The sequence below is a fragment of the Dasypus novemcinctus genome, chromosome 11, assembly GCF_030445035.2.
Source record: "Dasypus novemcinctus isolate mDasNov1 chromosome 11, mDasNov1.1.hap2, whole genome shotgun sequence".
In the NCBI taxonomy this organism is placed as follows: domain Eukaryota; kingdom Metazoa; phylum Chordata; class Mammalia; order Cingulata; family Dasypodidae; genus Dasypus; species Dasypus novemcinctus.
In genome coordinates, this window is record NC_080683.1 from 126,121,249 (window position 1) to 126,134,918 (window position 13,670).

The 13,670-nt window shown below is 51.8% G+C and overlaps 1 protein-coding gene across 10 annotated transcripts in view; it reads left to right on the top strand.

Annotated features, from left to right (window-relative positions):
• The window catches only part of STXBP5 (syntaxin binding protein 5), a 146,831-nt gene that overhangs the window by 56,300 nt on the left and 76,861 nt on the right, over nucleotides 1-13,670 (top strand). For all 10 annotated transcript variants that reach the window (XM_058307622.2, XM_058307623.2, XM_058307624.2 and 7 more), the window contains exon 8: nucleotides 11,228-11,351. In XM_058307622.2, coding sequence (XP_058163605.1) covers nucleotides 11,228-11,351 — 124 coding nt within the window. The remainder of the gene's footprint in view (nucleotides 1-11,227; nucleotides 11,352-13,670) is intronic.

Consider the following 13,670-nt stretch of genomic DNA (forward strand, 5'->3'; position numbering starts at 1 on the left):
CTTCTATTTCTCAACATCAGGCCTCCCTAGGATGTGGGTATACCTTCCCACCATTGTATGGGTCTCCACCCTATGATATAACACACTATGACAAGATGAGCACCCCCACACACCCTAGAAGCCTGCCCCTGTGTGAGATGCCCACCTTAAGCACCTTAAACAGATAATCCTTTCTTTTAATGTTTTCTAAAGAGTTTTCTCAGCCTTATAGTTTCAACCACATACCTGACAATCTCCCATGTTCAGTTATTCCCCTCAACCCCCTTACCCCCAGTTCCTTGGGCCATCTGACTCATCCTCCCAACTCTAGCCCCCCTCAATCTTACATTGCCCTACCCAAAGGTATCCTATGCCCCCATCTTCTCTCTTCCCTGTACAAATACTTACCTCTACTTTATAATGGATTTCATCCATGTAGGCGTGAGCTCACAAACTTCCTCTCCCCCCAATTTCCTGTAAGCCTATCATCTAGTCTCAAGCTCTCTGAGACAGCTTGGTTTGATTCTTTCATATCAGAGAAGTCATGTAGTATTTGTCCTTCAATGCCTGGCTTGCTTCACTCAACATAAGGTCCTCAAGATTCATACATGTTATCCCATGTGTATGTACTGTATTCCTTCTTATAGCCGAATAGTATTCCATTGTATGTATATACCACATTTTGTTTATTTATCTGTCAATGGGCATTTGGGTTGATTCCAGCTTTTGGCAATAATGAATAATGCTGCTGTGAACATTGGTGTGCATTTATCAGTTTGTGTCCTTCTTTTCAGCTCTTCTGTGTATATACCCAGCAGTGGGATTGCTGGGTCATATGGCAAATATATAACTAGTTTTTTCAGAAACTACCAAACTGTCCTCCTGAATGGCTGGATCCTTCTGCATTCCCACCAGCAGTGGATGAGTGTTCCCATTCCTCCACATCCTCTTCTGTTTTTTTGATAGACGCCAGTCTTATGGGAATAATATGGTATCTCATTGTAGTTTTGATTTGCATTTCCCTAATAGCTAGTGATTTTGAGCAGTTTTTCATGTCTTTTTTAGCCATTTGTATTTCTTCTTTGGAGATGCATCTGTTCAGATCTCTTGCCCATTTTTTATATGGGTTGTTTGTCTTTTTATTTTTAAGATATAGGAGTTCTTTATATATGCAGGATATTAGTCTCCTATTAGATATATGGTTACCAAATATTTTCTCCTATTGGGTAGGCTGTCGTTTCACTTTCTTGGCAAACTCTGTTGAGATGCAGAAGGCTAGATCCTCATATGTACAGTCATCTGATATTCGAGAAGGCAACAAAGCCCTCCTCAGCTGGGAGAGAATTGCCTCTTCGACAAATGGTGCTTGGAGAACTGGATATCCATATGCAAAAGAGTGAAAGAGGATTACCATCTCCCACCTTATACAAAAATCAACTCAAGGTGGATCAGAGACCTAATATAAGAGCCAAGACCATAAAGACCTTGGAAAGCAGTGTAGGGAGGCATCTACAGGACCTTGTCATAGGAAGTGGCTTCATGAACTTTACACCTAAAGCACGAGCAGCAAAAGAACAAATAGATGAATGGGACCTCCTCAAAATCAAATGACGTTTAATAATAGCTAACACTGTCATGCAGTTCAAAAGACCCAGAAATCTCCTTCCCTCCCCTGTCCCTGGCCATCAGTTTCTCATGCATTCCAGGTATATTCTGTGCATTCACAAGCAAATTCCGTAATGTGTTCTATTGTTTATTTTTATACCAGTGATAGTCTACTGTAGACACTTGGGGTTTCTTTCTTGCTTTAAGATCCAAGCAAGGTTTGCTTGTGATTGATGGAGCAGACTTTTTGTCTGCTCGGTAGGTCTCTCCTCCTGCCCCCTTCCTTCCTTCAGCTCTTTCTGACCGATATCTGTTGGGGAAAGAGTCTCCCAAAGATTGGACTTTTCAGACCGCACCCCTACTTTGTTTAGCTTATTCTTTTGTCCTCAGATTGCCTATAAATTGGGTAGTTTGCTGAGCCTTGATGGACTTCAGGTTCACTTTTCACTTTTAGCAAGATGCTTCATGGTTGATGCTGAAGCTCTTGTCAGGAGGAACAGATGCCCGAGTGTCTGCAGCCAGCGATGTGTGAGAACATGCACTGCGCTGACGGCGGCACGTGGGGCATTCTGATCCTGCCCCTCCCTGCCTGTGTATGAGCTGGCACACCTCTGAGGATTACTGCCATCTGGCTGCCGCATCAGTCACACCACGTTGGTCACAGGAAAGTGCAGTTCACGAGCAGAGCAGGGCACGGCAGGACTTCCCTTTACTCTCCAGTGGTGGCCAGTTGGCTGTGCTTGAGGTTTCATCCTGAGCGCAGTGGTTGAGACCTGTCTGGCGCCTTGTTCTGCTGGAGTTGCTAGCCTTGATGGTTTCCATGTCGCCCCGAGTCCTGTGGCGGTGACCTCAGTGGTCCCCGCAGTGTCCTGGCCATGCAACCTCACACTTACAGGTCTTGAGTACTTCTGACCCAGGCCCAGAATGAGATAGCTGTCCTTAGAACTGTGGCTGGAGTGTGAAGTGGTGTCTGGCAACTTGAGTTTGAGTATTAGGAGTATTTGTTTCCTATTTGGTGCCTAGCGCCGGAACTAGGAAGCGTGTGGTTTTACTTGTTTGTTTTAAGATAAACTACCTCATGTCTCCATATTGAGGCTTCCACTTTCCTAACAGCAAACTACATTAGGAGTGCTTTGTAAATACCTTTATATCATCTTTGTAAGCATGACTGAAAGGAAATACCCTGTTTTTATAGAGGCACACTTTTATTTTTAAAGCTTTTTAGTTAATAAGAATTATCAGGCACACTAGTCAAGATCTTGAAATTTTAAAAGAACATAATTTGAATGGAGTCCCTTTTATTCCTCTGCAGGTTTTGGCCCATAAAGCTATTTTCAACATAAAATTACGGGATATTTTAAAAACAGACTTTTTTAGATTTGCTTACTACAAACCTAAGTAGTGGTCTTGGTTTCAACCAGTGTGGAGTTATGGGGACTCGATTTACCTCTTGCCGTAGACAAATAAACTGGACAAAATATATGAAAAAGCAATTTCAGAAAGTAGGGAGCAGGTGGCACAGGGCGGATTCCTGAGGGGGTGAATGAGGTGTGCCCATCACTGCCGTAGCTCACTGCCTGGGGGAGTTTCCGTGTCTGAGCACAGAGAGCCCATGAGGAGCCCAGCATATCCTAGGTTGGGGAGACAGAGTTGAGAGATTTAGGAAGCCAAGGCATCTGGGTCCTGCAAGACATAGTCCCAGAGAGAAGAGAAGAGAGCCCTTTGGAGAGCGTAGGGGTGTGCAGGGGCTGCCCCGGCGGAGTGTGGGGGTGTTCAGGCGCTGCCCTGGGGGAGCTTGGGGTGTGCAGGGGCTGCCCTGGGGGAGCTTGGGGGCGTGCAGGGGCTGCCCTGGGGGAGCTTGGGGGCGTGCAGGGGCTGCCCTGGGGGAGCTTGGGGTGTGCAGGGGCTGCCCTGGCGGAGCTTGGGGTGTGCAGGGGCTGCCCTGGGGGAGCGTGGGGTGTGCAGGGGCTGCCCTGGGGGAGCTTGGGGGCGTGCAGGGGCTGCCCTGGGGGAGCTTGGGAGTGTGCAGGGGCTGCCCTGGGGGAGCGTGGGGTGTGCAGGGGCTGCCCTGGGGGAGCTTGGGGTGTTCAGGCACTGTCCTGGGGGAGCGTGGGGGCGTGCAGGGGCTGCCCTGGGGGAGCTTGGGGTGTGCAGGGGCTGCCCTGGGGGAGCGTGGGGTGTGCAGGGGCTGCCCTGGGGGAGCTTGGGAGTGTGCAGGGGCTGCCCTGGGGGAGCTTGGGGTGTGCAGGGGCTGCCCTGGGGGAGCTTGGGGTGTGCAGGGGCTGCCCTGGCGGAGCTTGGGGTATGCAGGGGCTGCCCTGGGGGAGCGTGGGGTGTGCAGGGGCTGCCCTGGGGGAGCTTGGGAGTGTGCAGGGGCTGCCCTGGGGGAGCTTGGGGTGTGCAGGGGCTGCCCTGGCGGAGCTTGGGGTGTGCAGGGGCTGCCCTGGGGGAGCGTGGGGTGTGCAGGGGCTGCCCTGGGGGAGCTTGGGGGCGTGCAGGGGCTGCCCTGGCGGAGCTTGGGGTGTTCAGGCACTGTCCTGGGGGAGCGTGGGGGCGTGCAGGGGCTGCCCTGGGGGAGCTTGGGGTGTGCAGGGGCTGCCCTGGGGGAGCTTGGGGTGTGCAGGGGCTGCCCTGGGGGAGCTTGGGGGCGTGCAGGGGCTGCCCTGGGGGAGCTTGGGGTGTGCAGGGGCTGCCCTGGGGGAGCGTGGGGTGTGCAGGGGCTGCCCTGGGGGAGCTTGGGGTGTGCAGGGGCTGCCCTGGGGGAGCTTGGGGTGTGCAGGGGCTGCCCTGGGGGAGCTTGGGGGCGTGCAGGGGCTGCCCTGGGGGAGCTTGGGGTATGCAGGGGCTGCCCTGGGGGAGCTTGGGGTGTGCAGGGGCTGCCCTGGGGGAGCGTGGGGTGTTCAGGCACTGTCCTGGGGGAGCGTGGGGGCGTGCAGGGGCTGCCCTGGGGGAGCTTGGGGTGTGCAGGGGCTGCCCTGGGGGAGCTTGGGGTGTGCAGGGGCTGCCCTGGGGGAGCTTGGGGTGTGCAGGGGCTGCCCTGGGGGAGCTTGGGGTGTGCAGGGGCTGCCCTGGGGGAGCTTGGGGGCGTGCAGGGGCTGCCCTGGGGGAGCTTGGGGTGTGCAGGGGCTGCCCTGGGGGAGCTTGGGGTGTGCAGGGGCTGCCCTGGGGGAGCTTGGGGTGTGCAGGGGCTGCCCTGGGGGAGCTTGGGGGCGTGCAGGGGCTGCCCTGGGGGAGCTTGGGGTGTGCAGGGGCTGCCCTGGCGGAGCTTGGGGGCGTGCAGGGGCTGCCCTGGCGGAGCTTGGGGTGTGCAGGGGCTGCCCTGGGGGAGCTTGGGGTGTGCAGGGGCTGCCCTGGGGGAGCTTGGGGTGTGCAGGGGCTGCCCTGGGGGAGCGTGGGGTGTGCAGGGGCTGCCCTGGGGGAGCTTGGGGTGTGCAGGGGCTGCCCTGGGGGAGCTTGGGGTGTGCAGGGGCTGCCCTGGGGGAGCTTGGGGTGTGCAGGGGCTGCCCTGGCGGAGCTTGGGGTGTGCAGGGGCTGCCCTGGGGGAGCTTGGGGTGTGCAGGGGCTGCCCTGGGGGAGCTTGGGGTGTGCAGGGGCTGCCCTGGGGGAGCGTGGGGTGTGCAGGGGCTGCCCTGGGGGAGCTTGGGGTGTGCAGGGGCTGCCCTGGGGGAGCTTGGGGTGTGCAGGGGCTGCCCTGGGGGAGCTTGGGGTGTGCAGGGGCTGCCCTGGGGGAGCGTGGGGTGTGCAGGGGCTGCCCTGGGGGAGCTTGGGGTGTGCAGGGGCTGCCCTGGGGGAGCTTGGGGTGTGCAGGGGCTGCCCTGGGGGAGCTTGGGGGCGTGCAGGGGCTGCCCTGGGGGAGCTTGGGGGCGTGCAGGGGCTGCCCTGGCGGAGCTTGGGGTGTTCAGGCACTGTCCTGGGGGAGCGTGGGGGCGTGCAGGGGCTGCCCTGGGGGAGCTTGGGGTGTGCAGGGGCTGCCCTGGGGGAGCTTGGGGTGTGCAGGGGCTGCCCTGGGGGAGCTTGGGGTGTGCAGGGGCTGCCCTGGGGGAGCTTGGGGTGTGCAGGGGCTGCCCTGGGGGAGCTTGGGGTGTGCAGGGGCTGCCCTGGGGGAGCTTGGGGTGTGCAGGGGCTGCCCTGGGGGAGCTTGGGGTGTGCAGGGGCTGCCCTGGGGGAGCGTGGGGTGTGCAGGGGCTGCCCTGGGGGAGCTTGGGGGCGTGCAGGGGCTGCCCTGGGGGAGCTTGGGGTGTGCAGGGGCTGCCCTGGGGGAGCGTGGGGGTGTGCAGGGGCTGCCCTGGGGGAGCTTGGGGTGTGCAGGGGCTGCCCTGGGGTTGCGTGGGGCGTGCAGAGGCGGCCCTTTGGAGGGCTCCTGGGGTGCGGACACTGCCCTCCGTCTCTACCGCTGCCCCTCCCCTAGCACTTTGCATTCATGCTCTCCTCCGCACGTTTGCTTCTCTTCATTGTTTTTCTGTCTTTCTGTGCTCTGCTCTTTCTTTTCTGTCTACTAGCGCCTTTGAATCCTGTTTCTACAGTTTTCCTTCTTTTATTTCTTTTATTAAGTAACCTATTAAGAATGTGGTGGAAATTATATATTAAATTCTTTGGAAAAATATACAGACTCCATGTACACAGAAAGTCTTGTATCCCCAAGTGCTTCCTGCTTTAAATCTCCTGTCTTCTCCCCAAATTACTCAGGTTTGCTTCTGACCCACCTCACTGCTGGCTCTGCATATGTGGCAAATTTTGTTAGTCAAAAAATTATAGAAATAATGGAATAAAGAAATAGCATGTGTGTTGCATTTAAAAGTCAGAATTTGGTTTTTCTTATGTGGGTGCTTTCTGTTGTTTCTCTTATCCAGAATAAATGTAAACTATTGACCCCTATAATTAGATAGTATTTGATTTTAGAACAGCTAAGAAACTGAAAATACTAGGTGCTTTTGCAACGAGATGTGGATGCCAGGGAGGACTTAGCTGCCTCTACTCTGAACTACCTCTCTGCCTCCAAACTCCTCTGGGGCTGTGGCTGTCGCCCTGGCAACAAGGCAACGGCCAGGGGCTCCATGTCCCACCCGCAGTTTGCAGGTGGCTGCGCCCAGGCTGTGGAAAAGGCACCAGAGAGCGCGCCTGGGAGGCAGAGGTGCTGCATCGACTGCGCGGCGCTGGTGTCAGTAAGTGGCTCAGTGCGCGCATGGGGTTTAGCTTCCTGCCCATGACCGCCTGTGCTGGGGTCACACTCGACCCCCAGTGACGCCGCGGTGCGTTGTACTGTACCAGGGTTCTCCAGGGAAATGGCTGACAGGAGATCTCTATAAATAGCATGAGATTTTATAAAATTGTCTCATGCAATTATGGGGATGCAAAGGTCAAGATTCCACAGAGCAGGGCTGCAAGCTAGGAGCTCCGAGGAAGGTCCTTGTTGATTCCCTGAGACGCTGGCTTCCTGAAGTAGAGATGGGGATTCTCTCTCTGATGCTGAAATCACTTCCCCTTTTAAGGCCTTCAGCTGATAGGATGAGATGCAACTCACTGTGACAACAATCTCGTTGGTTGGTGGTAGATGTAACCAGCCGTCTATGCAATCAACTCACTGTGATTAAAGTCCGTGAAATGCCGATGGGTTAACAATTAGCCCAGTGCTTATTTGACCAGACAACTAAGCACCACGATCTGGCTGAGTTGACACGTGAGCCTGACCAGCACACAGAGTAGGCGGCACATGGAGGGCTCCTGGAGCCTGAAGGAGGGTGGGCCGGTGGAGGGCACCTCTGAGAAGTCTGGACCTGGCAGGTGAGAGGCAGCCCAAGGGGAAGAACATGCAGAAGCGTAGCTCCAGAGGAGACAGGTGCTGCAGGTGGTGGTCTAGGCTCTCGAGTGCCAGCTGCCACCTTAGCCCACGTCTGCCGGAGCACCCGCCAGATGGCGGCCTTGTGCCACTGACAGCTCAGCAGCCCCAGCCCAAGCCCTCCTCCTGTTGCGAGGAAGAGGAGGTGATCCACAGCCTGCCCTGTTCCCAGAAGCCCAGCACTGCGCCACGGTGGGTGGTCGTGCTTTTGCCACCAGGAAGTTCCAAATGCAGGCCTCAGTCGGCAGAGTGGAGGAAGTGTGCAGAGTGGGTAGGGGGTCCACAGTATCACCCCCTCTTCCATCTTGATGGGGTGGGGGAAGCAGAGGAGCTCCAGACATGCTCTCTCCAAGGGCAAGAGAGGACCTTTGGGAGAAATACCTCAAAAGCCTGCATGAAATGTTCCTAGAACCTCCATCTTTTGGACAATGCCTGGAGAGGGAAGTTGTTTTCTTTTGAAAGAAAGATTTACAAAAATATTTTTCAGGCCAGAGTGGAAAGATTAAGTATGAGGGCAGATCGATGACCCCAACCTAGGAGCAACTACATTCTGGAGAGGGAATCTCAGGGCTAGGGCAAGGTTTTATGAGGTCTTATCTCCTAGTAACCCACTCTGGGGACAGGGTGCTGGGAACTGTCCCAAGCACAGGACTGTGAGGATGGGCAAAAGGGGTGGTCGAGATGGCTGCAGACCTGCTGCTCCTGAGCTCGCTCCTGCCCCATTGGGCCAGCGCAATTTTATTTGCTCCCTTGGATAACTACTTTGGGTCCCACTTTGTCCAGGATGCAACTGCTCTAGCTGTGTGCAAATGACATACCTTGTGCATTTTTTACTTTTTCCTTAATATAAACATTCTGGTTTTGTACTTTTGTCTGTTTTAATTTAAGGCCCTCATTCCTGCACCGTGCTCCCAGGTACATGAGCGATCTCAGGGAGAAGCTGGCAGCCGCTCCAGGCCTGCACAGCAGGAGTACTGCTTTGTTGCTGCTGCGTTATCGCCACACACATGCACAAACTGTTAGAAGGACTCATTTTACCAGTCAGAGCTGGCTTTCCACCATGGTGTCCCCTTGAATCCCTCCACCTAGGAAGTATTCATGGGACACTAGTTTTTAATTGGGTCAACCCATGACCTGATGTCCTACTGTAAGTTGGTCTAAACAGGAAGGTGGCACAGAGAGGTTGGGAGAGGCTGGGCCAGGTTACAAGTCAAAGGAGGAAGCCAAGGCTAAGTGAGAGCTGTCTAGATATGAAATGTGGAATTCCTGTCCCCAGCCTTGCTTGGGTACCCCAGATCCATCCTTCCCTGATTAGGCTGGGCTTGCCATGTACACTGGGCGGTTGTTGTGTACAAGGATGGATGGATGAAGCAAAAACTAAAATCCCTAACCTTTCAAAAACCTGGACTTTTCCTGCTTGGCTTCCAGAGAGATCCTACGTGGAGGCAACTTTGTGGTGTCCGCAGCCGGTGTCCTGCCCTGCTGCCGTAGTGATTAGTGTCATGGGAGCTGAAGGAGAAAGGGGCTTCGTTTGCATACTGTGGAGTCCCTGCAGACCTGCCTCGCTGTTGGAGCAGGGCAAGCGCAATAGAACGCACTTGGTGCAGTGCGTGGGTTCTGGTCCCCTCCAAACACTGCCCCCTCTAGTTACTGTGTCTGTCTGGGCTTTGTAGAGCTCCCGAAGTTGGGTTTTTATTGTCCACAAACTTCTTTTCTGTGTTGAAAGAAAAATAGCAAAGCATATTTGACAGAAGATTCTGCACCAGGCAAAAGGATCTGAAACATGTGCATGGTCCCCTCTTGAAGTAGGCATCTCAAACCATCCTTTCTTTTATAGTTCCCCTCCCCCTATTTCCTATTTTGGACTAGATCTTCTGTCCTGAAAACCTATCCCATTGCTCCTTTCCAGTTTGCCTCCCCAACCCCACACATTAATTTTGGGGGTATCTCCACAACTCTTCAGTGATTTGTACAAAAAACCTGAAGAACTTAGGAACATGCCATCCCTCATTCCCAGCCTTCTGAGTCAAGGCCATTCCTGGATGTGATTCAAGCTGGAAGAGTAAGTAACACTGCTATGTTTGGATTGACCTACCTGCTTCCTCATCAATCCCAGGACAGAGAAACAATGGGCGGGGGCGCGGTTCCATGTAGAAAGTGGGGGTGAGAGATCAAGAAGGGGAAGGTGAATGTACACCGAAGTCATTCAGGAACTTCTGTGCCTGCGCAAGAAATTCGTGTCAAGTGGCATGAGACTTTTTTGAAGGAGACAGAAGAATGTAGCTTCCTCTTTACTGCTAGAAGCCAAAGCTGTGTGTGGAGTCTTGAATTTATGGGGAGGAAGCGAGGAGAGGGAAGGGTGCACCTGCCTGCATCCTGATTCTTTCCCCTAGCTCCTGAACTGCAGGAGACTGTCCCCCCTTGGGCTTTGGTGTCCCCATCGCTGTGTGTGTGTGTTTGAGGGTTGGGTTATACTGGTACTTCTTTTCCCTTCTGCTGTCATTTTGTAGCACATGCTGACCCTTTTCCCTGGGGTAATACAATGAATAAAGACTTTACTGGTACCAAAAAAAAATGTGTGCGCTGTTTTCGTTAGCATAAAAACATTTCTCTCTTACATACATGATACACATTTATGCGTGTGTTTAGAATATTTTTATTTCTAGGTTTCAGGTTTAACCATAAACCTCTCGTATTTCCTTTACTGGTTTTTAAAAATATTTAAGTAGTTTGGTTTATAGATTTTTGGCAGTTGTTAGTACTAATATTTTGCAGAACTAATTCCATCTGTAAAGGCTACAAGGGATTGCTAATTTAAACATTTTCTGGTTTGTAGAATGTTATGTATATTTTGGAATACACTTAGTTCTGTTGTAAGAGTGCAGTTATAATTTAATTTTGGAGATAATTTGAATCAAAAGCATTGTGTTAAATATTGGCATTTAGAAATACAGCTGATTCTTTTTATCAGACATCATTCATGTTATTTAATCTGACCCATTAACATTAACACTTTCATAAAAGTCACCTTAAATGTGTAAACCTCCAAGGAGCCACATAGGTGGACTTTGGGCTAGAGGATGGTAAATGCTGACCTGTGTGAGCGCTCGTTTGTGCTGTCACCTGAGTGCCATCGGCTTGCACTGCACTCTGGAAGCCACTGACCACAAGAACAAAAGTGCCAGGGCTTGAGTCAAAGGAGGTCATCCTGGGGTCTGGGGAAGTGATTTTCTTCAAGATATCTTTTTACAGGTGAAAAATACTAATGGTAAAGCAGTATGGTTGTGGAATGACACACTTCTGGATGTAGAAAAACAATTTCCAGATGGTTTTTCTTTAAGAGGCTCAGTGCTATCAAATTTATGGTCAGAAAAGTGTCTCTTCTGAGTTTTATTAATTTCCTCAATATTTGTCATAAGGAAGGCATGTCTTGAAACTCACCCTGGGCTATTTTCAGTTGATCTTAATCCTGTAGCTGTGTTTTTGTCTCCTGAGAATTTTGGTTACTGTAAAAAACAGGTCTAATCTGTCCACTAGTTTTTCTAATGGGGTATTGGTTGTAATTACTCAGTAATTCATGTTCAAGTGTGGTTATTCTATATATCTATGAGAATACGTTTATTTTGCCAATCTTGTCAGGAGTACCACAAGCATATCTTCCTTATACTGACTTGAGGAATAAGGAAAGTAAAAAGTAATAAAGGCATGTCGATTTCAAATTAAATCTCACTTGTGCTGCAAGAGAGCTAAATGTGGGTGTGCAGAGGTGGCGTGCTGCCTGATGCTGGGCTTCCTCTCTGCCCGCAGGCCATCCACTCTGTCGCGTGGCACCACGAGGGGAAGCAGTTCATCTGCAGTCACTCGGATGGCACCCTGACCACGTGGAACGTGAGGTCCCCCGCCAGGCCGGTGCAGACGATCACACCCCACGGTAAGGCGCCCCAGCCCCCACACTGGGCAGGGGAGCTGCCTGTCGGCTGCGTTTGGGCTTTGCTGAGGATGAGCACAGGCTCCTTTCATTGTGAGGGAAGTAAGATATTCAGGCCTATACAAAGAATACCTGACAACCAGATGATAGGATCTCAAGCTAAACATCTTTATAGTTGGACTTTGGGACAACGAATATCACAGTCTTCTGAATATCCCTTCTCTGATGGTGCAGGTAGTAAATACATTTGGTTCTTACTGTTCATGTAGTTCTGTAAAGTCTCTGCAAACATCAAATTAGAGCATTGGCAAACCCTCCCTCCTGCTGCAGCACAGTGTTCCTGCGAGCCTCTGGCCACACACAGCTTTCCCAGTGGCCCGCGCGTTGCCGTGCTTGGTGCATGTTTCTGTTTAGAGATAGCCTGTCAGTGTCCGTTTTGGGTTTGTCACATGAGCTCACCCAACCTGCTGTGGGTTGTGTCTGGGCAAGACTCGTCCAGCGCCATGTGGCATGCACAGCCTTCTTGTGCTTGGAGCCTTGGGCTTTGCTTCAGCACTAGATTTGGAGTCCATTTTAAGCAGTGACACCCACGAAGAGCACATGAAAGTGTAAGCGTGATGGCGGATGTGCTGCAGAAAAGATGCTTGTTTACAGCACAAGAGCTGAAGCATACAGCAGTGCGTTGCCTCATTCAGTCTATGCTGGGAACGTAATGTCGCACCTCTGACCTTTCAGCGCCCTAGCTTCTGTGAGTGACCACAAAGTGCTTTGAGTGCTAATGGGAGTTCCACGTAATTCCCAGCATGCAGGTGGATTTGCAGTTGCAGAAACTGAATAGTGAGGCTTGACTCTACTTCCATGAGTGTGATGCACGACTTCCTTTATGCTTCGTGGCATTTCAGGGTGATCACTGGCAAGAGGCTGTCATGTGTATCAGTGTGTTTGGAACACTTGGCTCTCAGTCGTGAGTTTTGTGCCTCAGTGGGGCACAGCTGTGACCTCGTGAAAGGACATTGGCCACACTTGAAAAAGGAAAAGCACATTTGTCAGTGTCCAGTGGGGCTGGGCACAAGCTTCCAAGGTCCACACCCCATGAAATCACTCAGGATATGCCTTGTTCCCCAGCGGGTGGTGACCACACCAGTAAATGGCGTTGACCATGGAGCTCCCTGAGCCAGGGTCTTTATCCTGCCTGACACAGACCCCTAGAAGGGCAGCTGGCGTTGAGCAAGGAACACCGAGGCACAGGGAGCCCTAAACCCAGGTGCCCAGGTGCTGGCCTCAGGGCAGCCGGCCCAGCGTGCGTGCTCTCCTGGACAGGGTGACCGGCAAGACTGGCCCGAGATTGTGTGTTTGAGACCAGCCTGTGAAGGTGAGGGAGCAGGTCATGGAAGCTTCCGTCAGCCCAGATCCTCTGGCCGAGGCAGAAGAGAAGCTGATGCCCTGGCCTCAGGGAATCAACGGCCAGGGCGTCCGAGATGGGAGCCGGCGTCTCACTTGACATGCTGGCGGTGTTCCTGACAAGGCTGGGCAGAGTGCCTGGTGGCGCAGGAATGGGCAGAGTGGGCACGGGCCTGAGGAGCGCTGCTGGCCCCTGCAAAGTGGCTCCAGCGGGGGTGGCCATGGGAGCAAGTGTCACCAGGGCTCGGCCTTGAGAGCCTCCATTGCACGTCACGATTCCAAAATTAGAAAACATTCTCATGTATATAGTGAAATATCTTAACACACAGCTGATAGGTGTGCGTGATTACAGATGGACCGGTACCCGTGTGTATATATTTAGCTCATCATGATACAGGTTCAAGTACTTTAAAAGGATTGAGAGAAATATAACATTGAGATGATTAATCTGTAAGAAATGGGAATTAGATGTTTTATTTCCTTAATATTTTTCTGAGTTTCCTGTAGTTTCTACAGTGAACATGTAAAAATAATAGAAATCCAAGTTTTTTAAAGCAATCAAAATTCTTTGACAAAATGTGTTCCTGGCACACTTTGCAGAGGTTGGTATATTTTAGCAGTGTTTTAGACATTGTAACTGATGAATTTTACTTTAGATGAATATATAGAAGGGAATTTCTTAACTGTTTAACTTTCCAGCCTGTGCCACTTGAAAAATGTGAAAATGTGATTTAGATATGTTTTTCTCAGATCCAGTTATTTTAAAGCATGAATTCATTTAGCAAATTGAAAATATTTTTCTTATCGGTAATTAAGAATATTCAGAAGACTTTTGTCAGTATCTTGTATTAGGATTTTGCACATAAATGTTCCTAAGTTATTCATTTTATTTGCTTTTCCACACTGGCATTCTTTCAAACA